The 27,498-nt window shown below is 48.0% G+C and overlaps 1 protein-coding gene across 5 annotated transcripts in view; it reads left to right on the top strand.

Annotated features, from left to right (window-relative positions):
- DGLUCY (D-glutamate cyclase) overlaps positions 1-27,498 on the top strand; it is a 157,911-nt gene that overhangs the window by 83,708 nt on the left and 46,705 nt on the right. For all 5 annotated transcript variants that reach the window (XM_030804015.1, XM_030804016.1, XM_030804013.1 and 2 more), the window contains exons 2-6: positions 9,540-9,591; positions 12,172-12,303; positions 19,112-19,265; positions 21,893-22,091; positions 25,187-25,337. In XM_030804015.1, the coding sequence (XP_030659875.1) occupies positions 12,198-12,303; positions 19,112-19,265; positions 21,893-22,091; positions 25,187-25,337 (610 nt within the window). In that variant the 5' untranslated portion in view covers positions 9,540-9,591; positions 12,172-12,197. The remainder of the gene's footprint in view (positions 1-9,539; positions 9,592-12,171; positions 12,304-19,111; positions 19,266-21,892; positions 22,092-25,186; positions 25,338-27,498) is intronic.

Here is a 27,498-nt window from a genome sequence, read left to right as displayed (position 1 = left end):
ATTGTGCCATTGCACCCCAGCCTGGGCAACAAGAGCGAAACTCCATCTCAAAAAAAAAAAAAAAAAGAAAAGAAAGAAACTGAGGCCCAAAGAGTTGGCATACTTTGTTATTAGTTCAGCATGTCTTCTGTGTATGCAGGTGGTGTCTCTAGGTCGTTATCACTCTGGCAAGTTCTCTCCCAGTGATGGAGATATGTGGAGCCCCCAGTCTCTCCAACCAGGGAGTGGTGCTCATGGTGACCTTGAAGTAGGCTTGTGGGTCAGGCCATTGGTTGAGCTGTGCAGTGCCAGAAGTAGCTAAACATCATTAAAGTAACTGCCTGGTTTATCATTAGGACTAACCATGGAACCGATGACTCAGCGTTTACTGTTGGCAGTATCATACATTCAACCTGCATGTAGATTTCGTGCATCATGTTTTGTGGTTACAGGAATTTGGCCTGATGGACCCGTTGCAGAAACTCTGTACTAAATAAGCAAACACGTGTGCTCTAGTTTTACAGGCCAAGAAAACTGTGAAACAGAAAGGTTGGCCTTTCTTGCCCATAGCAGTCATAACTTGGACTTTTGCCACTTGGTTGGGTTGCTTTATTTGGCTAAGTAACTGAAAGCAGATTTACTTTGAAGAATGAGGCTCTCAAATATTCTAGAACTCTCTAAGAATGGACATTCACAGTCATGCTGGGCAGACAGAGTTATTCCCAAATTTTCAGAGTCATAAAGCTTATGTTTGGGCTGGGTGCGGTGGCTCACACCTGTAATCCCAGCACTTTGGGTGGCCAAGGCGGGCATATCACAAAGTCAGGAGTTTGAGACCAGCCTGGCCAATATGGTGAAACCCTGCCTCTACTAAAAATACAAAACTTAGCCAGGCGTGGTGGTGGGCACCTGTAGTCCCAGCTACTCAGGAGGCTGTGGCAGGAGAATTGCTTGAACCCGGTAGGTGGAGGTTGCAATGAGCGGAGATTGCGCCGCTGCACTCCAGCCTGGGCGACAGAGTGAGACTCCATCTCAAAAAAAAAAAAAAAAAAAAAAAAAAAAATCCAGTTTGGCCTGTGTGAAGCACCCACATAAAACCTTCCTTTCCCAAGATAAGCGCCTTCCTGTGGAGCTGGAACAGGGACCCTGGGGCTAGAATATTTGATACTGAAGACACACACTGAGTCTGGTGTGGTGCTTTTCAGCAACACATTGAAAAATTGTTGCTTTTCACACCAACAATTTGAAACTAAACATTTAATGTGAATGTTTCTTTTTTTTTGAGAGAATGTCTCACTGTCCCCCAGGCTGGAGTGCAGTGGTGCAATCGTGGCTCACAGCAGTCTCGACCTCCTGGGCTCAAGCAATCCTCCTGTCTCAGCCTCCTGAGTAGCTGGGATTACAGGCGTGCGCCACCATGCCGGCTAATTTTTTTAGTTTTTATTTTTTGTAGAGATGGGGGTCTCGCACTGCTGGACTCAAGGGATCCTACCGCCTCAGCGTCCCAAAGTGCTGAGATTCCAGGCATGAGCCACCACACTTGGCCGTAATCTGAATGTTTCTTAACAATCACAACTTGATTTTTAACATTTTAATTTAAAATTTTTATTATGGTTAAAAATATACAACATACAGTTTACCATTTTAATCATTTTTAAGTGTACAGTTCTGTGGCATTAAGTACATTCACATTGTTGTGCAACCATCGCCACCCTCCATTTCCAGAACTCTCTTCATCTTCCCAAACTGAAACTCTCTGCCCATTACACGATAACTCCCCATTCCCCACCCCATCTCCTGGACCCAGCCTGTGGTCACCACCATTCAACTTTCCATCTCTGTTCTTCTGTCCGTTGTGGGTGCCTTGTAGAAATGGAATCATACAATATTTGTCACTTGTGTCTGACTTATTTCAGTTTGCATAACGTGCTCAGGGTTCACCCATGTTGTAGCATGCATCAGAATTTCCTTCCTTTTTAAGGCTGAAGAATATTCTACTGTATGTATATACCACATTTTGTTTATCCGTAATTTTTCTATAGTTTCTTATTTTTTTGTTGTTGTTGTTTTGTTTTTTTGAGACAGAGTCTCGCTCTATCGCCCAGGCTGGGGTGCAGTGGCATGATCTCGGCTCACTGCAAGCTCCGGCTCCCAGGTTCACGCCATTCTCTTGCCTCAGCACCCGCCACCACGCCCAGCTAGTTTTTTTTATTATTTAGTAGAGACAGAGTTTCACCGTGCTAGCCAGGATGGTCTCCATCTCCTGACCTCATGATCTGCCTGCCTCGGCCTCCCAAAGTGCTGGGATTACAGGCGCGAGCCACTATGCCCAGCCTATTTTTTTTATTTTAAAATAATTGTGAAGTGACAAAATATTTCAAGAATGGTACTAAAGAAAATCTTTTTTATATCTCATTATTCATCTTTTTTATTTTTTATTTTCTTCTTTTTTTTTTTTTTCTTTTTTTTGAGATTCAGTCTTGCTCTGTCACCCAGGCTGGAGTGCAGTGGTGCGATCTTGGCTCACTGCAGCCTCCACCTTCTGAGTTCAAGAGATTCTCCTGTCTCAGCCTCCTGAGTAGCTGGAATTACAGGCGTGCGCCTCCACACCTGGCTAATTTTTGTATTTTTAGTAGAGACAGGGTTTTGCCATGTTGGCCAGTCTGGTCTTGAACTCCTGGCCTCAGCCTCCCAAAGTGCTGGGATTACAGGCGTGAGCCACCCCACCCGGCCTTTCTTTTTTCTTTATAGACAGGGTCTCATGTCATAAGAGACGCTACCTGCCATTCCCCACCACGGAGTCCTACCTTACTCAGCTCCACCTTGTGGCTTTAGGACTGAATTGTTTAGAAAGGGGTGGAGAAGGGACCACCATTTGCTTTCATTGAAAATATTTGTTTTGGCCAGGTGTGGTGGCTCAGGCCTGTAATCCCAACACACTGGGAGTCCAAGGCAGGAGGATTGCTTGAGCCCAGAAGTTCAGAAAATACAGCCTGGGTAGCATAGTGAGACCCCCATCTTTACAAAAAAAGAAAAGAAATTAGATGGGCATGGTGGTGCATGCCTGTGGTGGTCCCAAGCTACTCAGGAGGCTTAGGTGGGAGGATGGCTTGAGCCTGAGAGGTTGAGGCTTCAGTGAACCATCACTGCACTACCTGCACTCCAGTCTGATGACAGAGCAAGACCCTGTCTCAAGAAAAAAAAGAAAGTGCCGGGCGCGGTGGCTCACGCTTGTAATCCCAGCACTTTGGGAGGCCGAGGCGGGCGAATCACGAGGTCAGGAGATCGAGACCACGGTGAAACCCTGTCTCTACTAAAAAATACAAAAAAAAAAAAAATTAGCCGGGCGTGGTGGCGGGCGCCTGTAGTCCCAGCTACTCGGAGAGGCTGAGGCAGGAGAATGGCATGAACCTGGGAGGCGGAGCTTGCAGTGAGCCGAGATTGCGCCACTGCATTCCAGCCTGGGTGACAGAGCGAGACTCCATCTCAAAAAAAAAAAGAAAAAAAAGAAAGAAAATACTTGTTTCATTAACAGTTCTTTGCATGTGGGGAGCCCTTGTATTTAACCTATTAAAGAAACAAATCTTAATTATGACTACCAGCATTTCCCCAATCTTTTGTCTCTGCTATTATAATACCATTTTTTAAATAAAATGATTATACAGTTAGGATGCCTTCTTCCTTGCAGCAACACTTATTTTGCAAATTTGCAGTTGTATTTAGGCTACCACCAGCAACTCTCTTGGCAAACATTGAGCAACTCCTACCACAAAAATTAATGAGTAGAGAGACAAGGTCTGCATACCTACTCATTTTGTTCTTCCATTATCAAGTTGTGGGACTCTGGGGAAGTGATCCAGGGGACATCTACAGAAACCAAAAATGGAGTTTCGTAACACTGTGAGTTGTTTATTCTTGTAAATAATAGGATCTTCTTGACTGGACTGGAGGCTTCAAGGAAGCTGTGTCTTCTGTTTTTCGTGTGCACCCTTCGCGCTTCTAAATATGATGCTACATGAATATAAGGTGTTTCCTGTCCTTGTGGGCTGGCGGAGCTGTGAGGGCTTCAGTGGAATAAACTGGGAGAAGGAGCCTAGGTTATAAAGTTCAGTGGATGCTTCTTGGGTTTTATCTTCCTTGACCTCCCCAGACCATAAATTCCTCCTTGAAATACTTGATTCTGAATCACAAAGTTTCTTTCCTGCCTCCCTGGCCGCCTTTTCTCAGCTGCCTTTGTGTGAGCCACATGCTCTGCCCATCCCTCCTGACAGTGAGCTTTATTTATTTATTTATTTATTTATTTATTTATTATAGACACAGTCTCGCTCTGTCGCCCAGGCTGGAGTGCAGTGGCGAAATCTCGGCTCACTGCAACCTCTGCCTCCCTGGTTCAAGCGAGTCTCGTGCCTCAGCCTCCCCAGTAACTGGGATTATAGACATGAGCCACCACACCCGGCTAATTTTTGTATTTTTAGTAGAGACAACCCGGTTTCACCATGTTGGCCTGGCTGATCTCAAACTCCTGTCCTCAGGTGATCCGCCCACCTCGGCCTCTCAAAGTGCTGGGATTGCAGATGTGAGCCGCCGCACCCGGCTGATAGTGAACATTTATTGGGCACCTTCCGTGTGCCAGGCACTGTTGATGCTGCACATCCAGCAGTGAGTACAACAGATGGAAAGGCTTGTCTTCTCTGAACTGAAAGGAAAGGAGGAAAACCCCCTCCCTTGGGTGTGAGCCTGCTTCCTTGTTTCTGCATCACAGGAACAACCTCAGCTGCTCCCCACGGTGTGCTGAGCACTGCCTGCTCATGCAGGCCTTGCTGGGCCCATGAAGGATGAAGGCAGCCTCTCCCCTGCAAGGTTCTTTCCTGTGTGAACCCAAAAGTATCTAAGACAGAGCTCAATCAACTTAGAAAGTTTATTTTGCCAAAGTTAAGGACACAGCATTAACATACAGCCTTAACACACAGCCTCAGGAGGTCCTGAGGACATGTACCCAAGGTGGTCAGGGTACAGGTTTTTATTATTTTTGTTTGTTTGTTTGTTTGTTTTTTGAGACAGGGTCTCACTCTGTCACCCGGGCTGGAGTGCAGTGGTGCGATCTCAACTCACTGCAGCCTCTGCCTCCCGGGTTCAAGCATTTCTCCTGCCTCAGCCTCCCAAGTAGCTGGGAGTGCACCACCATGCCCAGCTAATTTTTGTATATTTAGTAAAGACAGGATTTTGCCATGTTGGCCAGGCTGGTCTTGAGCTCCTGACCTCAGGTGATCTGCCCAACTTGGCCTCCTAAGGTGCTAGGATTACAGACGTGAACCACCATGCCTGGCCACAGCTTGGTTTTATACATTTTAGGGAGACATGAGAAATCAATCTATGTGTGAGATTGATCAGCCTTTCACTGAATACACAATTTACATGTGAGAGGAGGGTAGAGGAATGTCACTTATGCCTTAGTCTGGCTCAGTGAATCTACATTTTTACGTAAACAATAGGGCAGAGGAAGCAATCAGATAGGCATTTGTCTCAGCTGAGCCTCAGAGGGATGACTTTGGGTTCTGTCTATCCTTTGTTGGGCACCCATGAAAATAAGCTGTCAATTTACATTGCCAGGGTGAAATTCAATAGAACTGTTTTAGGGTAAAGATGTTGAAGCCCACAAGGAATTCATCTTTTAGCGATCTTATTTAGGAACAAAATGAGAGGCAGGCTTGTGCAGTTCCCAGCTTGACTTTTCCCTTTGGCTTAGTGATTTTGGGGTCTCGAGATTTATTTTCCTTTCACACCTGCGAGAGAGACTTTCTGACACTCCTGTCTGCCCTGCGCTCCCATCTCATCTGCCAACTTTGCAGTGTGGCTGCCCTGCCGTCTGTCCCCTACCTGCAGCCCTACTATCTTCCTAAAAGGCAAGTTTCACAAATCATTCACTGCTCAGTACCTTCTGTGATTTCCTGAGGCTCCGGGATAAATCTAAATTTCTTCACATGACAGGTGGGTCCCCATGAGCCGGCCTCTGCTTTCCCTCCCAGCCCCGGCTCCCGCCACCTCCTGCCTTCTGTCGGGCTCTGCAGCACGGACAGCTGTTCCCCCCCAGTACCTCCCTGCCTTGCTCCTGCTGGCCCCTGGGCCTAGAGGGCCTTCTCCCTCCCCAGCCTGCTTCTAGTCTGACCCCTACTCTCCTTTTAGACTCCGCCCCTTCTCTTCCTCCACCCTAAGTCCACGGGCCCGGGAGTGCTAAGCACATGGTGTTATAGTTAGCTATTTACTTTTCTGTCTTTTCCTGGAAGACAGACATGATGGTAGATGGTAATTATGCATTTAATGTCTGTCTCCTGGGGTGGTAAACCCCTCTGAGTGTGGGCTGTGACTGTCTTATTCACCACTGTGTTTTTGGCACGGGGCCCAGAGTAATAAACATGGGTAACACTTCCACAGCGCTAACTGTGAACCGGCCAGAAGTGTCCTGAGAGCCTTACATGCGTTTATAACTTTAACCCTTACCACCACTCAGTGAGGTACTGTGATATTATGAGATATGTATTTGGTCTTCCTCTGGTTTCCTGGCATACAACTTCTAAAATCCTTGGAATCTCCAAAGACATAAATGTGTTTTTATAGGCTAGAGAGTTGACTGATGGCCAGGTGTGGTGGCTTTGGCCTTGCACTGCGGCTTACTCCCATAATCCCAGCACTTTGAGAGGCCAAGGCTGACCGATCATTTGAGACCAAGAGTTTAAGACCATCCCCGTCTCTACAAAAAAATATTTAAAAATTAGATGGGCGTGGTGATGCTCACCTGTAGTCCCAGCTACTCAGGGGACTGAGGTGGGAGGATTGCTTGAGCATGGGAGGTTTGAGGCTGCAGTGAATTGTGATTGCACCACTGCACTCTAGCCTGGGCAACAGAGCAAGACCCTGTTTCCAAAAAAAAAAAAAGTACGGAAAAGATAAAGAGCAGAAAGCCTCTCTTCCATCAGGGCCACCCCAAGGCACAACTCCAGAGGGCGCCATTCACATAAAATATAGTGCGACAGCCACTCCTGCTCAGGCCCCAGTCTCCCACTTTCCCCTCTGAGGGCACCACTGATACCAGGCTATTCTCCATCCTTCCACAGATGTCTATGTGGATATGAACAGAACATGGGCATGTCGGTTGATAGAGAATTCTCCACTTGCCTTGTTAATTTTGCATCATTGGGAGATTGTTTCAGATAAGGTGTGTAGAGTAGCCTCATTCTTTTTTTTTTTTTTTTTTTTTTTTTTGAGATGGAGTCTCGCTCTGTCGCCCAGACTGGAGTGCAGTGGCATGATCTCGGCTCACTGCAACTTCCGCCTCCCAGGTTCAAGCGATTCTCCTGCCTCAGCCTCCTGGGTAGCTGGGATTACAGGCATGCACCACCACGCCTAGCTAATTTTGTATTTTTAGTAGAGACGGGGTTTCTCCATGTTGGTCGGGCTGGTCTCGAATTCCTGACCTCAGGTGATCCACCTGCCTTGGCCTCCCAAAGTGCTAGGATTACGGGTGTGAGCCACTGGGCCTGGCCCTCCCTCTCTACCTCCTCTCCCTCCCTCCCTCCCTCCCTCCCTCCTTCCCTTCCTCCCTTCCTTCCTTCCTTCCTTCCCTCCTTCCTTCCTTTCTTCTTCTTCTTTTTTTTTTTTTCTCTTTTTTACAGGGTCTTGCTCTGTTACCCAGGCTGGAGTGCAGTGGTGTGATCATGGCTTACTGCAGCCTTGACCTCTGGGCTTAGGTGACCTCTGGGCTTAAGTAAGCCTCTCCTCAGCCTCTGAAGTAGCTGGAACTACAAGCATGCACCACCACACCTGGCTAATTTTTGTATTTTTTGTAGAGACAGGGTTTTGCCATGTTGCCTAGGCTGGTCTCAAACTGCTGGGGTCCAGTGATCCTCCCACCTTGGCCTCCCAAAGTGCCGGGATTACAGCCATGAGCCACTGTGCCTGGCCTGTCTCTAAATCAGTTCTATTATAAACAATGCGGCTGTGTACTCAGTCATTTCATCACTGTTTGAGCACATCTGTAGGATACAGTCCTAGGATTGGATTGCTTGGGTAAACAGAGAAATTACTTTCTAAAGGTGGAATTTCAGAAATCTGTGACAAGCATACATGAGATCTTTTTACACTGAAGTTTGGGGCTTGTCAGATCTGGCTAGGGGTTGACTGTCTGTGGGGCTCCTCTCTGATATATTTGATGTTAGGGAATGATGTTTCTGGGTTTGATAGTTTGTTCTCTAAAGAGAAAAGAGAGAGCTCAGAGTAGAAACGTAGCTTTTTGGATTCTAGCCAGGGCTCACTGATTGGATCCCATCTCACCTCACTTCTAGAGGAAGACCACTCAGGAAAACAAGATACCTGGGCCATGCAGCAGTGGGTTCCCCAGTGCCCTGATAGAAAGTCTGAGAAGTTCAGGATTCAGTCCCTAAAAACATATGGGCTGAAGAGGCTCTGGCCCTGAAATCACCTTGTTGGGGATAGTGGGAAGGTCCCAGTTATTTTTAAAATATACTGAGGATATGATTCCTAACACCACAAAATGGGTGGGTGGGTGAATGGATGAATGGCTGGGTGAATGGATGGATGGCTGGGTGAATGGATAGATGGATAAATGAATGGGTGGATGGATGGATGGATGGATGGATGGATGGATGGATGAATGGGTGGATGGATGGATGGATAGATGGATGGATGGATGGATGGATGAATGAATGGGTAGATGGATAGATGGATGGGTGGATAGATGGATGGATGAATGAATGGGTGGATGGATGGATGGATGGATGGATGGATGGATGGATGGATGGATGAATGGGTGGATGGATGGATGGATGGATGGATAGATGGATGGATGAATGAATGGGTGGATGGATGGATGGGTGGATAGATGGATGGATGAATGAATGGATGGATGGATGGATGGATGGATGGATGATGAATGGATGGATGGATGGATGGATGGATGGATGGGATGGATGGATGGATGAATGGGTGGATGGATGGTGGATGGATGGATGGATGGATGGATGGATGGGTGGATGGATGGGTGGAGAGATGGATGGATGAATGAATGGGTGGATGGATGGATGGATGGGTGGATGGATGAATGGATGGATGGATGGATGGATGGATGGATGAATGAATGGGTGGATGGATGGAGGGGTGGGTGGATGGATGAATGGATGGGTGGATAGATGGATGGATGAATGGGTGGATGGTTGGATGGATGGATACATACATAGATTCATACATATAGAAAGGTAAATAGTGATCAAACAAACATGAACTTAGACCTGCTTTATTATTAGGTAACTTCTTTGAGCTCCTTGGACCTCAGTCTCTGTCTGTAATAGGATTAACAATGCCTTTTTTGTGTGTGGGACTATAGTGACAAACTAACAGCTGATGTACGTAAAGGCCCTAGCATGGTCCTGGCACACTGTGGGTTCCCATATATGGTGGTAGTTGCTATCATTTACTGTGAGTGGGCATTCTCTGATTGGTGTATATTGAAGGCATTTTTTTTTTTTTTTTTTTTTTTTACTTTGCAGGAGCCAAGTTACACCCTGTTTAACCCTGCCTTCAAAGGGACGACTCTGTAAGGTAGGGGCTCTCAGCCTTCTTTCCCTCCCAGCATGCACAGTGGGTGACACTGGGGTGCCTGGCACACTCCCAGCATGCATTTCACAGGGCAGGATTTCTGGCAACACTCATTTCTCTCCAGGCCAGGAAAGCAACCTAGAATCAACTTACATTTACATTAAAACAGTACATAAATAAAGGAAAGAGAAGGCAATAAGCCTCAGACTTTGGTCTCCTGGCTAAAATGTATTTGCAAAACAGCACACAGCTTGTACCTGCTGCCCTCTAGAGTAATAATGAGGGTGGGTGGAGGTACCTGTGGGGTGGCCCATTCCAGTGGGTTTGGGCAAATGAGGACGGTTATCAGAGGGGTGGCTGCTATTCCCCACAAGGTTATGGAAAGCTTCTCTCTTTGGCCTTTGCTGTGTGCCAGGCAGAGGTGCTAGGTCCTCTCTGCAGTGTGCAGTGACCCTGGGGAACCACAGACATTCAGGACTCTGGCTGGTAGCTCAGTTGCTTGGCTAAGGGGGTCAGGCTTGCCAGGCCCAGGCATTAGGCAAGCCCAGGCCTGACCTGCCAAAGCAGCTGCTTTAAGCCTCAGAATCTTCCACTGGGCAATGGAATCCTATCTCACCTGACTCCTCCCAGCACCCCCTCCCCCCAGCCCGCGGGGACTAAGTGTTCTCTCCCCTGTGTCCCCATGGCACTTTGTTCCCACAGCTATTAAAGTACTCACTGTTGGATCTAAGTACATCTCTCCTTCTTCCAAAGCAATATTCTTTTTGTTTTGTTGGCTGGAGATTTCATGCAATCTCAAATTTTTGTTAAAATGGCCCTGGGGTTTACATTATTTTCTATCTAGGAGATTAGAGTTGAAAACATAAATTGGTGGTTTGGAATTCCACTGAGTTCTTCTCTTTAGATAGAAAGAATTTTGGAAAGTCAGGCTTGTCCAGAATCCTCACTATGGGCACTGTCCTTGAATCCTGCTTTCATTCGTTCTGCAGTCAGCTAGTCATTCAACAAACACTTACTGAACTCCCACCTTTGTGCCACTATGCTAGGTACTGGGTATATTTGGATGAAAAGGACCTTGGCTATGCTTTAGAGACCAACACAATGTGGTTATCTAGCTCTAGATTTTGTTGACATAATAAAACCTTTTTTTTTTTTGAGACAGATCTCATTCTGTTGCCCAGGCTGGAGTGCAGTGGGGTGATCCTGATTCACTGCAGCCTTGACCTCCTGGGATCAAGTGATCCTTCCACCTCAACCTCCCAAGTAGCTAGGACTACAGGCATGCAATACCATGCCTGGTTTTTTTTTTTTTTTTTTTTTTGGTAGACATGGGTTTTTACCATGTTGCCTGGGCATGTCTTGAACTCCTGGCCTCAAGCAATCCTCCTGCCTCAGCCTCTCAAAGTGCTGGGATTACAGGCGTGAGCCACCACACCTGGCTAAAACCTCTTTTTTTATAGCATAAAAAGTCAATTTAGGCCAGGTGTGGTGGCTCACGCCTGTAATCCCAGCACTTTGAGAGGCCAAGGTGGGCTGATTACTTGAGGCCAAGAGTTTGAGACCAGCCTGGTCAACATGGTGAAACCTCATCTCTGCTAAAAATACAAAAACAAGCCAGGTGTCATGGCACATACCTGTAATCCGTATATTCAGGTGGCTGAGGCATGAGAATCTCTTGGAGCCAGGAGGTAGAAGTTGCACTGAGCTGAGATCGCACCACAGTACTCCAGCCTGGGAGACAAGAGTGGCGAGACTCTGCCTCAAGAAAAACAAACAAACAAAAAAGAAGCCGACTTATAGGATTCCTTTCTGAGCACAATTTCCTAGAGATTTGAGACCACCTCTATTTTTTAAAAATCATATTTTTAACTTTTAATTGTGTTTTAAAAAACACATTCTACTTTTAAAAATCTACAATATCTATTTACTCACCAAAGATTGTATAAGGCACTGAGCCTAGAGTGGGGTTAGGGGAAGCACAAAGAAGAAAACACAAAGTCCCTATACCTTCTAGAAACCTAAATCTAAATAACGGAAGTCACATGTTGACAGAAACTCGGCCTCTTATTTCACTTGTGATTGCGGTGGTGTTCATTCGTCTGTTCATTTGATCGTGTGTATTTTGGGCACGTGCTATGTGCATAGGCTGTGATAGGTGCTCTGGAACCTGTGGAAGAAGTCTCACATATGTCCCTGCCTTCGAGGCCCTAGGGAGATAAGGGAGAGAAGGGAGTTCAGAGGCAAGTAGAATAACAGGCCACGATGATTCCTGGCCAAGGAGCCCAGCACCAGCCTTTTGGAGAAGACTCTGCAGCTCCCAAGGAATGGAAAGCTGTTAGGGAAGGGAAGGGGGATGTTCCAGGCCAAGGGAGGGACGCAGGGAAGTTTGCGTTAGGAATTTCTTATCAGAAACTGAGATGTGACAAAGGGGAGAATGGGTTCCAAACAATGCCCACCGCAAGGCAGGCCCAGGAACAGGGCCAGGAAAGGGTAGGATATGATGTGGTATGTGAAGCTATGTGAGGGTGAATCTGCTGCCTTCAGGGTGCCACCTTTCTAATTCCCTTTCCTCTCCTCACTCAGATTCTCTGCTACTTATTCAAGTTGACATGATGCCCTTCACACTCCACCTGAGGTCCCGCCTTCCCTCTGCCATAAGGAGTTTGATTCTACAAAAGAAACCAAACATCAGAAATACATCCAGCATGGCTGAGGGTAAGTGGTGCCAGATAGTTTAAAAAAAAAAAAAGAAAGAAAGAAAATTCCTGGGAAATACCAGCTGTGTAGGGCCCACAAACTCCTGAGACTTCTGGATTCTGCATAGGAAACAGAAAGTAAGAGCAGAATGATATTAGCTCCGGTCACTACTTAACTTCCTGGAAGAAACTGGAACCTTGGATTAGACTCAAGGTGTGGAAACCCATCAGATGGGTCTAACGACACCCAGTTCTATTTGGTCACCTCAGCCTCATATGGAGAACCACCAGTGGGCTCAGGTGATGAAAAGGGTTGTCCCTTCCGGGAAAAGTGCCCCCAGGTTACACTGCAGTTTAATCAGATTTTGATTCAGACCAATTCTTCCTACCCTTGACTGGTCTTATTCTCTGGGTGGCACCCATCTCCCTACTGTCTCCTGGGAGTGACACTGAAGGCTCTAAAATTTCCTGCAAGAGAAAACAGATACCAAATTTGTCATTGACCTAAGTCCAGGCAAAATTTCACATTAAAAAAGACTCTTCTGGTTGTGGTATAAGTGCCCAAGGAAAAACCATCAGCACTGTCTAAAGTACTAGAGCAAGACCATTTTCCTTTAGTTTATTAATATGCCTGGCCTCTGTTGCTGTGTATGGGCTAACAGAGTTAACTGTTGTATAACAAAGCACTCTTTTTTGTTGTTGTTGTTGTTGAGACAGAGTCTCGCTCTGTTGCCCAGGCTGGAGTGCAGTGACGCGATCTGGGCTCACTGCAAGCTCTGCCTCCCGGATTTGGGTTCATGCCATTCTCCTGCCTCAGCCTCCCAGTAGCTGGGACTACAGGCACCCGCCACCACGCCCAGCTAATTTTTTGTATTTTTAGTAGAGAGATGGGGTTTCACCGTATTGGCCAGGATGGTCTCCATCTCCTGACCTCGTGATCCACCCACCTTGGCCTCCCAAAGTGCTGGAATTATAGGTGTGAGCCACCGCACCCAGCCCAACAAAGCACTCTTAAACTTAGTGGCTTAAAACCATTAATCTCACAATTCTGCAATCAAGGCTGGTCTTAGCAGGGCGCTTCTTCTGCTCCACGTGGTGTCTGTTGGGGATAGACCATCCAAGATGGCTTCTTCCTGACATGTCTGGCATCCAGTGGGATGGCTGGAACATCTGAGACTGGCTGAACATTTCTTCTCCATGAAGCCTCTTCAATAATGGTCGCCAAACTTCTTTACATGGGACGCCATGAGACAGATTCCAAGAGAATAAGTCCCAATGCCCAAACGCATACCAAGCCTCTGCTTGCATCACACTTACTAATGTCCCATTGGCCAAAGCAAATCACACGGCCAAGGCCAGAGTCAATGGGGAAGGGGCTACAATGGGGTGTGAATACTGGGGAGCATAGTTTATATAAATTGGTGCAAAAGCAGTTGCAATTTTTGCCATTTTTTAATAAAAGTAATGGCAAAAACTGCAATTACCTTTGCACTACCTAATATATACATAGAGAGCCACCAAGGTATTAGTCTACAGCAACCCGTTATATACGAGCAGCGAACACCAGCTTAACCCCAGGTTGTCGACTGCTTGCTAGGGCCCTGGGGAGGCAACAGAGCAGAGCAGCCAGGGCCTTGGAGCCTGGAGGGAGACAGCCTGAGTGTGAGTCCCAGCTTCGCTCCTTACTAGCAAACTGTGACCTTTCTAAACCTCACCTACGCAACGAAAGTAGCAGCAGAACCTTCCCAGTGGGACTGTCGGGAGGGGCACCTGAGCTGTTCCCCGCTGCTGTGAAATGCCCCTCAAGGAGAGAAGCTCATTTTACCAAACAGCTGGAAAACTCCAGCTTGGAGCTGTCTTCTGGGGGCTTTCATTCAGATTAGAAATGTTAAAGGGTGTTTTTTCCTCTCTCTTGTCATTAAGTTAAAAAAAATGATTTTGAGGTAAAAGGACTCAGAGAAATCACTCAGTTTATCTACAAAGAAAAGTGTCACTGCCTTCCATGGAGCCCAAGGCAGCTGGGGGATGCACAAATCACATGAGACCATAAAGTATCCTCCAATAAGGTGAGGCCTCCAGAGTCCACCATTCTCTCCAGAAAGAGACCATGAAGGCTTCTATTCTGTGTCCTGTTATTAATGGGGACAACTTGGGGACTTTTCTATTCATCTCCAGCTGTGAAGATGAACAAAACCAAAACAAAACCTGCAAAGTTCATTTAATTAAAAAGGAAACAAAGGGCCGGGTGCAGTGGCGCACGCCTGTAATCCCAGCACTTTGAGATGCCAAGGTGAGTGGATCACCTGAGGTCAGGCATTCAAGACCAGCCCGGCCAACATGGAGAAATCCCATCTCTATTAAAAATACAAAAATTAGCTGAGCGTGGTGGTATGCACCTGCAGTCCCAGTTACTTGGGATGCTGAGGCAGGAGAAGCACTTGAACCCAGAAGGCGGAGGTTGCAGTGAGCTGAGATTGCACCATTGCACTCCAGCCTGGGCGACAAGAGCGAAACTCTGTCTCAAGAAAAAAAAAAAAAAGGAAACAAAGAAGTTTTGTGCACATACCATCCTGATTTATTGTATTAAAAACACAATTTGTGCTGGGTGTGGTGGCTCACACCTGTAATCCCAGCACTTTGGGAGGCCGAGGCCGGCGGACTGCCTGAGGTCAGGAGTTCAAGATCAGTCTGCCCAACATGGTGAAACCCTGTCTCTACTAAAAATACAAAAAAAATTAGCCAGCTGTGGTGGCATTGCCTCTAATCCCAGCTACTCGGGAGGCTGAGGCAGGGGAATTGCTTGAACTCTGGAGGTGGAGCTTGCAGTGAGCCGAGATTGTGCCACTACACTCTAGCCTGGGCGACAGAGTGAGACTCCGTCTCAAAAAAAAAAAAAAAAAAAAATCTGGTTTGTTCTCACAAGGGGCTTTGGCAGTAAGAAGCGGGTGAGTAGGGAGTGGGAGGCCTCTAAGCCAGCCAAATCCCCTCCCACCTCGCTCCAGATCACTTTCGGAGCCGTGCTGGGCTTGCTTGAGACCGGCATCAGGTTCCTTGGGCTTTCGGCAGCTGGGGGCGTCTCACGTGTCCTCATTTGGAAAGTCTGCTTGTAGCATTGGCAGGCACTGTAGCGACTGTGATAATGAGCTCTGGGCACTGCGATTTGAACAGGAGCCGGTCCTGGACATTCCCAGCAGATGGTTGCATCTGTTTCACTCCCCAGTCCCCATGGAGGATGGCACTCCCCTCCTAGGGAAACCCAATACCTGCAGCCCAGCGGAGGCCACTCTGTGATGAAGTGAGGCGAGCTCGCAGGCACCCCTCCCAGGTTTAAATGCTGGCTGTGCCATGCAGCAGCTGTGTGACCCTGGGAAAGTCATTTCATCTCTCTGAGCCTTGTTCCCCTCATCTATAAAATATAATTACTTGTGCAAATGACTTGGCATGGGGAGCCCGGCACATAAAAAGCACTCAGTAAATATTAGCCAACAAGATTATTGTAGGAGAGAAAGGGACATGGCTTGATAGAGCAAATCTGACAGGGCAATTGTCCTCAAGGGTGTTTCTCCAATAGAGCATAATAATTATTATTTTTTGAGACAGATTCTTGCTCTGTCACCCAGGCTGGAGTGCAGTGGCGTGATTCGGCTCACTGCAGCCTCCATCTCCCAGGTTCAAGCGATTCTCCTGTCTCAGCCTCCCGAGTAGTTGAGATTACAGGCACGTGCCACCATGCCTGGCTAATTTTTGTATTTTTAGTAGAGATGGGGTTTCACCATGTTGGCCAGGCTGGTCTCGAACTTCTGACCTCAAGTGATCCGCCAACCTCGGCTTCCCAAAGTGCTGGGATTACAGGTGTGAGCCACCACGCCCGGCCCAATAGAACATAATTATGTTTTTCTTTGGGATGGTCTTAATTTTAGAATATTGAGAAAAGCACAGAGAAGCGAATGACAAGCATGCACAGCTCTGTAACCTGGAGACAACCGTGATTAACTTGTAATGTCCTTCCTTCTAGTTCTAGTAGATGTTCTTTGGTGTCTGCGCATTCAAGGGTTAGGTATTTATTGTAGTCTTCACTATCTGGGCTTATTTGTAGTCCTCTGTTTTGGGAAGGCTTTCCAGTTATTTGCAAGGATTTGGGTGTTGTGATCTAAGCTGTTTCTGCTTCAGGGGTCACCTCAAGCCCAGTAACTCCGTCATTCTTGCAGACTCAGTACAGGTACGGCTTTGATGGTCTTGGACAAGATCTAGGAGAATTCTCTGGTTTACCAGGCAGAGACTCTTGTTCTCTTCCCTTACTTTCTCCCAAAGAGTCTCTCTCTCTCTGTTTTGAGCCACCTAAAGCTGGGGGTGGAATGACACAATCACCCCTGTAGCCACCACCACTGTGACTGTGCTGGACCAGACTGAAGCCAGCACAGCACTGGGTCTTGCCCAAGTGCTGCTGTAACCACTCCCTGGCAACTGCCTGTGTTTGCTCAAGGCCGTGGGGCTCTGCAATTAGTTGGTAGCAAAACCAGCCAGGCCTGTGTCCTTCCCTGCAGGGTGGTGAGATCCCCCAGGCCCTGGGTGACTCCAGAAGAGCTGTCTGGGAGTCAGGGACTACGGCCAAAAACCTTAGATGCCTACCTGGTGTTCTATTGTATTGCGGCTGAGCTGGCACTCAAATTACAAGACACAGTCCTTTCCACTCTTCCCTCCCCTTTCCTTCTAGTTCTTTCACTCACTGATTTTATAAAAAAGAGAATATGTCCAACACGTTGTTTCATTATCTAGTATAGTTCCTTGAATGACACATCACAAATATCTTTTAACATAATCATTATGTATTTCTTCTGTAACCATAATTTTAAACATCTACACAGGATTTCATTGAACAGTAACTTTAGTCCCTGCTTCCTGAACACCGAGGTGCTCGATAACTTACATACATTACCTCCCTGAGGTCTCTTGGAGGTAGGTATGGTTGCTGCCATCTTATAGATGGGGAAGCTGAGGCTGAGACATGCAAAGCCACAGCCCAGGGTCACACAGCTGATCAGAGACAGGATCAGGATTCAAGCCCAGGTGTGTTTACCACCAAAGCCAAAGGACTTCCATTGCAGAGGAAGGCTGGCTGCCCCCAGAGGAGGCTACAGCGTGGAGTAGGAGGTCTTCTCCTGTAGCTCTGTGAACATTGTGAGCCAGCTCAGGCAAGAATCTGCCCCCCACAAAGATACCCAAATGGCCAATAAGACATATGAAAAGGCAGTCAGCCACACTAGCAGCCTAGACAATGCAAATGAAAACCACAAGCTGATAGATACCACTACCCACCAACAAGAATGGCTAAAAGGAAAAAGACAGGTAATATGAAGTATCGGAGATGCCCCCCTACCACTGGTGCAAGTGTCAATTGGCACAACCATTTTGGAAAACTGCTTGGCAGTATCTGTTAAAGTTGCACATGTGTGTAACTTACCGCCCCAGAAACGCACATTTATGTACTCCAAAATGCATGTTTGTGGCATTAAAATGTTCATGGCAGCACCATTTGTCATAACCCCAAATTGGAAACTACTCAGATGTCCATCAGCAATAGGATTGGGTAAATCCTCATTGCACGCATATACTAGGCAGCAGTGAGAATGAACTATTGTTAAATGCAACGATATGAATGAATCTCACAATATATTGTTGAGTGAGAGAAGCTAGACTTAAAAGACACATAGTGTGTGATTTTATTCTATGAAGTCCAAGAACAGGCAAAAGTCGTATGTGGTGATAGAAGTCAGGATGGTTGGCTCTTGTTCCTTGATCTGGATGCTGGTTACATGGGTGCATTCATTTCATGGCAATTCACCAAGCTATAGGTTTGTGTGTGTTTGATTGAAGCATTACCTACACTGTTTTGAGTGGGGCTCTGCAATTAGCAGGTAGCAAAACTAGCCAGGCCCGTGTCCTTCCCTGCAGGGTGGTGTACACTTTTTTGAGGGTAGGTAATGCTTCAATCAAAATTTACATTAGGCCAGTCGCAGTGGCTCACGCCTGTAAGCCCAGCACTTTGGGAGGCCAAGACAGGCGGATCACTTGAGCCCAGGTGTTTGAGACCAACCTGGCCACCATAGTGAAACCCCATCTCTACTAAAAATACAAAAATTAGCTGGGCACAGTGGTGCACACCTATAGTCCCAGCTACTTGGGAGGCTGAGGCATGAGAATCACTTGAACCCAGGAGGCACAGATTGCAGTGAGCCAAGATCAAGCCAGTGCACTCTAGCCTGGGTGACAAAGTGAGACTCTGTCACAAAAAAAAAAAAAAAAAAAAAATTACATTAGAAGTTGGATATGGTAGTGTGCACCTGTAGTTCCAGCTACTTGGCAGGCTGAAGCCAGAGGGTCACTTGAGTCCAGGAATTCAAGGCCAGCCTTGAATAGCAAGACCTTGCCACTTTAAAAAAATCAGAAAGGGGCCGGGTGCAATGGCTCATGCCGTTAACCCAGCACTTTGGGAGGCTGAGGTGGGTGGATCACCTGAGGTCAGGAGTTCAAGACCAGCCTGTCCAACATGGGCCAACAAATATCCCATGTATATTTTTAGTCTCTACTAAAAATACAAACAATTAGCCAGGCATGGTGGCAGACGCCTGTGATCCCAGCTACTCGGGGGGACTGAGGCAGGAGAATTGCTGAGGCGGAGGTTGCAGTAAGCCAAGATTGTGCCATTGCACTCCAGCCTGGGCAACAAGAGCAAAACTCCGCCTCAAAAAAAAAAAAAAAAAAAAATCAGAAAGTGTCTGCTGAGAAACAGCTGACTATACATTTTTCCCTTCTCCCACCATACCCAGAGCTCCGACCAGCCAGCCTGGTGGTCCTGCCCAGGTCCCTTGCTCCAGCTTTTGAAAGATTCTGCCAGGCCAACACTGGTCCTCTGCCCCTGCTGGGCCAGAGTGAGCCAGAAAAGTGGATGCTGCCCACTCAAGGTGCTATCTCAGAGACCAGGTAAAAAGCTTGGGTTACTGTGGGTTAAAGCTTGGGAGTATCCCAGTGCTGTATCCAGGTGTCTCTGTCATCCAGGACCTCTCTGTCCAGCCTCAGGGACCTTCACAGTGCCTGGCACAGAACCTCACTCATGACTGTTGCTCAGGAAAAAGCTGCCCTCCCCACCGTTCTGACCCCTTCCCCTATCACCTGGCCCCTGTCCTGGCTAAGATCTTTGGGATCATGGAGAAAGTCCAGCCCTGGAGAAATCCCACTGGCTCTGCCATCTGTCCACTCCATCGCCCAAGCCAGAAACCCGCCTGCACAGGATTAAGAAGAAAATAAAAAACACTTGCATTACCAACACCCAGAGACAGAGATATTATGTCTATTCTCCCAGGCTTTTAAACTAGAACGTATCTAGTAAATGGCCCCACTGATGCTGGGTCGGGGTACCTCTCCCGCGAGTCTGCCTTCCTAGGGCACCAGCACAGACTGGCATCTTCCCTGGCCTAGCCCTAGTCTCATCCTTTCTTCCCCCACCTTGTCATCATCTGCTTTCCCAGCAGAGTGACTTTCTAATGCTAAACCCGATTACGTGGCTCTCCTCTTAAAATGCCTTCAGACTGGGTGCTGTGGTTCATGCCTGTAATCCCAGTACTTTGGGAGGCTGAGGCAGGAGGATGGCTTGACCCCAGGAGTTTGAGACCAGCCTGGGCAACATAGGGAAGACCTGGTCTCTGCAAAAATTTTTTAAAAAATTAACTGGGCATAGCGGTGCACATCTGTGGTCCCAGCTACTTGGGAGGCTGAAGAGGATTGCTTGAGACCAGGAGGTTGAGGCTGCAGTGAGCCGAGATCATGTCACTGCACTCCAGCCTGGGCAACAGGGCAAGACCCTGTCTCAAAAAATATACATGTAAAATAAAATAAAATTCTTCAGCGTCTTCTTATGGCTTGGACCTCAGCCTGATCTCAAGACCCATGGTGACCTGGCCCCAGCTGAGTTTCTGCCCTGACCTCTGATACTCCAGTCATCCCCAACCAGCTCCCGAGACAGAAAACTTCCCAGGAACATTCTGTCATGATCATTTTAGGACGGGAAGGTCCTTTGGAGACCCCATCTGGGCCCACAATTGTGCCTTTACATTTTTCCCCGGTGCCTCCTGTGCTGCCAACTTGGAGACTCATAGAGCACATCCCCCAGTGGGCTTTCCACATGCCACTTCCTCTGCCTGGGTATGCCTTCTTCTTTGCCCAACTGGCAAACTCCTATTCATGCTTCAAGACTCGGCACCTAACTCCTTTGTGGAAGAGAATTGATTTCTCCCTTCTCTGTGTCACTCTACCTAGACGGTTGACATTCACTGCTGTGTATTGCCAGTATCTGTTTTCAATGAAGTCTCACCTATCAATTAGGATTACAAGCTCTTTAAACGCTGGAATGGGATGGGCGCGGTGGCTCACACCTGTAATCCCAGCACTTTGGGAGGCCGAGGAGGGCAGATCACCTGAGATCAGGAGTTCGAGACCAGCCTGGCCAACATGGTGAAACCCTGTCTCTACTAAAAATACAAAAATTAGCTGGGCATGGTGGCGCAGGCCTATAATCTCAGCTATTTGGGAGGCTGAGGTGGGAGAATCACTTGAACCTGGGAGGCGGAGGTTTCAGTGAGCCGAGATCGCACCACTGCACTCCAGGCTGGGCGCCAGAGTGAGACTCCGTCTCAAAAAATAAACAAATAATAAATAAATAAATAAAAAACATTAAAAAAAAGAAAAAAAGACTGGGACAGTGTCCTCTCCATTACTCTAGCCCCATCACCCAGCATGTGCCTGGCGTGGAGGCACGGATCAGTAAAAGAGTTTGGAGTGGGTAAAGAATGAGCTTGTAACCAAAGAAATCTTTCATCCCTACAGAAGAGTTTCCTCTAAGGGAAGAGAAAGGCCTCACCCACTACTGGCACTGAGAGGTTCCCCAAGACACATGTTCTCTGTCCCCTTTGGGCTACTGGCCCTACCTCCATAGCAGAGAGGCCACCATTTACTTTTCTTCTTCTTTTTTTTTTTTTGAGACAGTCTCACTCTGTTGCCCAGGCTGGAATAGTGCAGTGGCGCGATCTCAGCTGGCTACAACCTCCACCTCCCAGGTTCAAGCGATTCTCCTGCTTCAGCCTCCTGAGTAGCTGAGATTACAGCTGTGTGCCACCATGCCTGGCTAATTTTTGTATTTTTAGTGTAGACGGGGTTTCACCTTGTTGCCCAGGCTTGTCTTGAACTCCGGAGTTCAAGTGACCTGCCCGCCTCGGCTTCCCAAAGTGCTGGGATTACAGGCATGAGCCACCGTGCCCGGCCACCATTTACTTTTCTCGGTGGTTTGGCTTGTTTTGGATTGCGGGTATAGGAGACACGCTGGGTGGGAGGTGGGGGTGCATTCTATACATGCTGATTTAATCATTTCCGATCTGGGGACATTTGAAGGATGCCAGCAAGGCCCCCTGCTGAAAACTATGCTCCCTACCCTGGTGCCAGGGCTGGAAATTTCAGCACTAGACATCCTCTTCTCTCTCTGCTGTCCTTCTATAATGTATTATCAGGGGCCACAGTGAGAGTCTGGGGCCCTGCCAGCTTTCCCCTTATGTCCCCAGGATGAGCCATCCCCAGTTCTGGAAATACGAGTTTGGTGTCTGCACCGGCAGCCTGGCTTCGCTGGAGCAGTACTCGGAGCAGCTGAAGGACATGGTGGCCTTCCTCCTGGGCTGCAGCTTCTCCCTGGAGGACGCCTTGGAGAAAGCGGGGCTCCCCAGAAGAGACCCAGCAGGTCAGAGCCAGGCGGGTGCATACAAGGTAGGGACACAGCCCACAACCCACAAGGGCAGAATGGCCTGAAAATGCAGATCAACTTACAATTCCTGGGGCGGGGAGAACATGGGCACGGGAGGTGGAAAACCTAAGCTCCAGCCCCAGCTCAGCCACTTTCTAGCTGTGCAACCCAGGAGAAATGATCAATCTCTCTGAGCCAGCCTCGGTCCCGCTCACCTCTGGGACTGCTGTGAGCACCCAGTGTGGCCCTTATTCATGGTTCAGTGCCGTAAACCAAACCTGCTGGGGATTTCTCTGGCTCCTTTAACTTCAGGCACCTCAGTGAGATTTTTAAAAATCCTCCCTGGCTTGGGTGAGCCTCAGCCAGGGGGAATGAGCCTGGCTCTCTCAATACCCAGGGATTTGTGGCAGAGCCTCGGCCAGGCAGTAGCTCCTGGGTTAGATCTCTGTCCAGAAAGCCGGGTCATGTTCTTGGCCAGAGGTGGCCTCTGGCAGTCACAAACACAGCACAGCCGGCGTCTCTGGGACATGCCTGCTGTGCCTCTTCCAGCCTCTACTTGTCAAGGTGAGTGCACTCGATTCCCTGGTCCCACAGACCCTTCCTGGACATCTGTTGGTAAAGTCTGAGAGTTCACTCTGCTCCATCAGTGGTCAGCCAGCATAAACAGCCAGGCTCCAGGTTTCTTTATTTATGGAGGACTTGGATCAGAGATTTTGTCTTGGACTCTGGGACATTTATTAAAATGTCTTGGTTTGGGCTCCTGCCAGAGAGGCCCCAGCTGCCTCTGATCAGAAACAAAGCTGCCCATAGTCTGTGCTGCCCTCATGGGTGAAGTGTGTGCCCGAGCGGTTCTCTTGAAGCTAGGGAAGGGTGGGGATGGGACCCCAGCTGCTGGCGGGCACCCACAGCAGGCTCTGGCTCTGGAACACACCACCCTTTGTAGGAGGTGGGAGCTGAGAGGGGCCCCGTGGCTCGTCACATGCAGATTCTCATTTTAGATGAGGAAACCGAGGTCTAAAGAGACAAAAGGACTTCCCGAGTCCCAAAGCCAGATGGGAACCCGGAACTCCTGGCTCCCATCTGTACAATGTCAATAGCAGAGATGTGAAAATTAAATGATGCTTTGCAGTCACAGGGTCTGCTGCTATGGCAACTGTTTGTTGCCTACAAAGGTGCAAGTAAGTGCCCATAGTAAGTGCTCAACGCGGTCTGACTGACCCCGATGCTTATCAAATAGGTTTCAGTCTAATATTGACACCTCTGCCCCTGGGCTCCAGGGAGAGATGGCCAGACAGCCATCTGGGATTCCATTGGCCACCCCCAGACGGGATGTGTCTCAGCCTTGGGGAGCGCTGCCTGGCTCTGCCGGTGGCTCCAGCACGTCCCCTCTCCTGGGTGCTATTATGCAGACACTGTTGGCAGCCACACCGAGGTTCCATCTTGCTGCCGCCAGGGTGGTGATAGCAAGCTCTTTTAGGTGGTGGCCAAGACTGTCACAGTGGATTACAGTCCTGGCCATGTCCTAAATCTTTCATAAGCTTTCTTGCAGGCACCAGAAACCATTCAGGAGGTGGGATGGGGGAGCGAAACACTAATAAAAGTCACACAGATCAAACCGGGCAACATCTGTTAAGGCAGGAGATACCAGGCCGTGCTCCATGGGGTCTGGAGACAGGCTTGTCGCTGGTGTGGATTCAGGAGGCAGAGTGAACACCAGCTCCTCCTGTGATGTTCTCCCTTGCCTCCCTCTGCCTGTGATTCACCAGAGGCTGTTTACCTGTGGTCCATGGCCCTTGCAGTCCCTAGAGAAATTCAGAGGCTCTATGATATTGGATGGGAAAAAAAGTACGTTTTTCTTTTCCCTTCTTCCCTCCCTCCTTTCTTTATTTTATTTTTATTTTTGACAGTTCTTGCTCAGTTGCCCAGGCTGGAGTGGTGCAGTGGCACAGTCACAGCTCACTGCAGCCTCAACCTCCTGGGCTCAAGAGATCCTCCCATCTCAGCCTCCCGAGTAGCTGGGACTATAGGCATGCGCCAGCACACCCAGCTAATTTATGGTTTTTTGTTTTTTGGGTTTTTTTTTGGTAGAGATAGGGTTTCGCTGTATTGCCCAGGCTGGTCTTGAACTTCTGGGCTCAAGCGATCCAACCTTCTTGGCCTCCCAAAGTGCTGGTATTACAGGCATGAACCACTGCCCAGCCTCAATTTTATTTTCATAACCTCAACTCACATTTAGCATTTCCTTCAATTATGAATGTAGGCAGCAAATGGCTGTCATATCAGCAGACCCTGTGACTTCATGGCTGGCAACGGAAATCACAGATATCTTCACATCACGTTAGAGTTCTTCCTGATGTTTCAAAAATATCCTACATACTGATCACTACTTCAAAGTTACGATGATTGTAGAACTAGCATCTTGTTTCTTAGGCTGCTACTGAAGAAGCATGCATATTGTCTCACATTTTTCCTTTTTTTTTTTCTTTGAGATGGAGTCTTGCTCTGTCACTCAGGCTGGAGTGCAATGGTGTGATTTTTGGCTCACTGCAACCTCCGCCTCTTGGGTTCAAGCAATTCCCCTGCCTCAGTCTCCCAAGTAGCTGGGACTACAGGCGCGTGCCACCATGCCCGGCGAACTTTTGTATTATTAATAGAGATAGGGTTTTACCATGCTGGCCAGGCTGGTCTCGAACTCCCGACCTTGTGATCTGCCCACCTCGGCTTCCCAAGTGCTGGGATTACAGGTGTGAGTCACCATGCCTGGCCACATTTTTCTATTATTTGATAACTGTGCTTGCAGGATAATTGGTTTCCTTTGGAATCCTGTGCATTTTCTTGTATGCAGTTAAAAGCATTACTTGACAGGGGTCCACAGCTGTACTAGTCTACCAAAGGGGTCCGTGGCACACAAAAAGTTAAGATTCCCTATTTTAAACCAGTAATTAGCAGCAAACTCCCTCTCTCTCTGTCACATAAAAATAGAAGCTAATTTCTATAACAGCTACTCCTCCTTCATTTAGCTGCCTTGAACTCTGGTGCTCAGAGCTTGAATCTGTGCTAATTTCATTTTTTAACATTTTCACTTGATTTTTTTTTTTTTTTTTTTTTTTTTGGTCAGACAACAGTGCCTTGTGTTACCCATGCTGGCTTCTGCTGCCCTCTGGTGGTCACGATGAGGCCCATTCCCAAGGACAAGCTGGAAAGGCTGGTGCGGGCCTGCTGCTCCCTCGGGGGTGAGCAGGGGCAACCTGTTCACATCGGCGACCCAGGTCAGTGTCTGTCGCACCTGCCCGTGATCCTGACAGCCTCTCTTGGAGTTGGGCCCGAGAAGCAGACAGGAGCTTGCCACGTTCCTAAGCTCCCATGGCTTGTCTTTGTTTCTATCAGGGGTCTCCAGGGGCAAAGGCCGTGAACAAGGCTCAAAGGCTCCGGCAGCTATATCAGGGCTGGGCTTACAGATGCCCCTCAGGTTTAAAGGTGCCACCCTTGGCAGAATAGCCAGTCTCACTGTGGTGTAAGTTTACATATATCATATCCTTTTGGGTTTTTACCGAGGCTTAATAATATATATATATAGGAAAAAAAATATATATATATATATAATGAATATATATATTGGGTTTTGTCCACAATTCCTGGCTCATAACTCTGAAAATTCTTAGAACCTCCAAAATGCTGTATTTTGTCTGATAGGTTCAGGGTGGGGCTGGTCACCGGAAAGACTAAGGTAGGATTAGAGGGTTGGGACTTTCAGCTCCACCCCTCCCCACAACCTCCAGGGAGGAAAGAGGGGCTAAAGGTCAAGCTGATTACCCACGGCTGATGGTTTAATCAATCATGCTCATGTAATGAAGCCTCTGTAAAACCCCAAGAGGATAGGCTTCAGTGAGATTCTACATAGCTGAACACATGTAGGTTCCTAGGGAGGGCACGGAAGCTCCGCACCCCTTCCCCCACACCTTGCCCTGGGCATCCCTTTATCTGTATCCTTTGCAATATCCCTTATTTTATTTTATTTAATTAATTAATTTGTTTATTTTTGAGACACAGTTTCCCTTTGTCGCCCAGGCTGGAGTGCAGTGTTGCAATCTCAGCTCACTGCAACCTCCGTCTCCTGGGTTCCAGCGATTCTCCTGCCTCAGCCTCCCAAGTAGCTGGGATTACAGGCGCCCACCATCACACCCAGCTAATTTTTGTATTTTTAGTAGAGATGGGGTTTTGCCATGTTGGGCCAGGCTGGTCTTGAACTCCTGGCCTCAGGTGGTCTGCCTGTCTTGGCCTCCCAAAGTGCTGGGATTACAGGTATGAGCCACCGCACCTGGTCTGCAATATTTTTTATAATAAACTGGTAAACATAAGTAAATGTTTCCTCAAGGTCTGTGAGCTGCTCCAGGAAATTAATCAAACTCAAAGAGTTTGGGTTTAATCACACCCAAAGAGGGTTAGTCAAACTGGAGGCCAGTTGGTCAGAAGTTCTGGAGGCCCGGACTTGCAACTGGTGTCTGTAGGGGGCTGGCCCTGGGGACTGAGCCCCCACTCCATGGGTTCTGATGCTATCTCCAGGTGGAATGGAATTGGAGGGTACCCAGCTGGTGCCTCCTGCTTGATGGTGGGGAGAAACCCCTACAAATTTGGTCACAGGGGTCTTCTGTGTTGATGACTGTTACTGTGGTGTGAGCACAGAGGAAACACACCATTTAGGTAGAGTTTTTTTCTCTACACGCTCACCCACTGGGGATCTTTGATAAATGTAAAGCTCCTATGAACTTCCAATGAATCTGGGGTTGGGGGAAGCCAAAGGTGGCAGCAGGGCTCTTTGTCCGGAGATTTGAGCTCAAAGTAACTTCTAATCTGGGCGCTGCTATTCATTGGTATATTTGGGTAGGAGATGGCTTTGTTCCATATGTTAATTTGAGCTGAAATCCATTGATCCCCAGCGGATTAACTCAACCTGAGAGTGAGTGAACAGATCCAAGATGAAGGGCCAATATCAAGACGCTGTGCAGGCCTCTTAGAGGGCCTGATGAGAGTTTGAGACTGGGCCTTGGATGAGGGTCCAAGTTTGGTATAACCTGAACTTGCTCAGCTGCATAACCAACAACATTAGGCAGAACCTAGCCTTTTGTGAAAATGCAATCAGCACTTGCTAGCTTCATCACATGAGGATGATTCAGGACCACCCACCAGGGTGGTGTCTGCTGAGGAGTTTTATCATTAGCGGGGATGGATTGGGCCCAGCACATCCATCTTTGCTGTCTTCGGGATTAGGTTGCTGCTGGTAGTCAAGCAGCTGAGGTTAGGTGCATGAGATGTGACCCAGCCTGGACCAACATCAACCCCCCAAGGCTGGCTTTGGTAGCAATCTGCACAATGAGAGTGCTAGGATCAACGCACCCAAGGATCCTTCCAGAAATCACGCCACGCAGTTTG

This window comes from Nomascus leucogenys, chromosome 22a (assembly GCF_006542625.1).
Source record: "Nomascus leucogenys isolate Asia chromosome 22a, Asia_NLE_v1, whole genome shotgun sequence".
Lineage (NCBI taxonomy): Eukaryota > Metazoa > Chordata > Mammalia > Primates > Hylobatidae > Nomascus > Nomascus leucogenys.
This window is presented reverse-complemented; position numbering and strand designations above follow the sequence as displayed.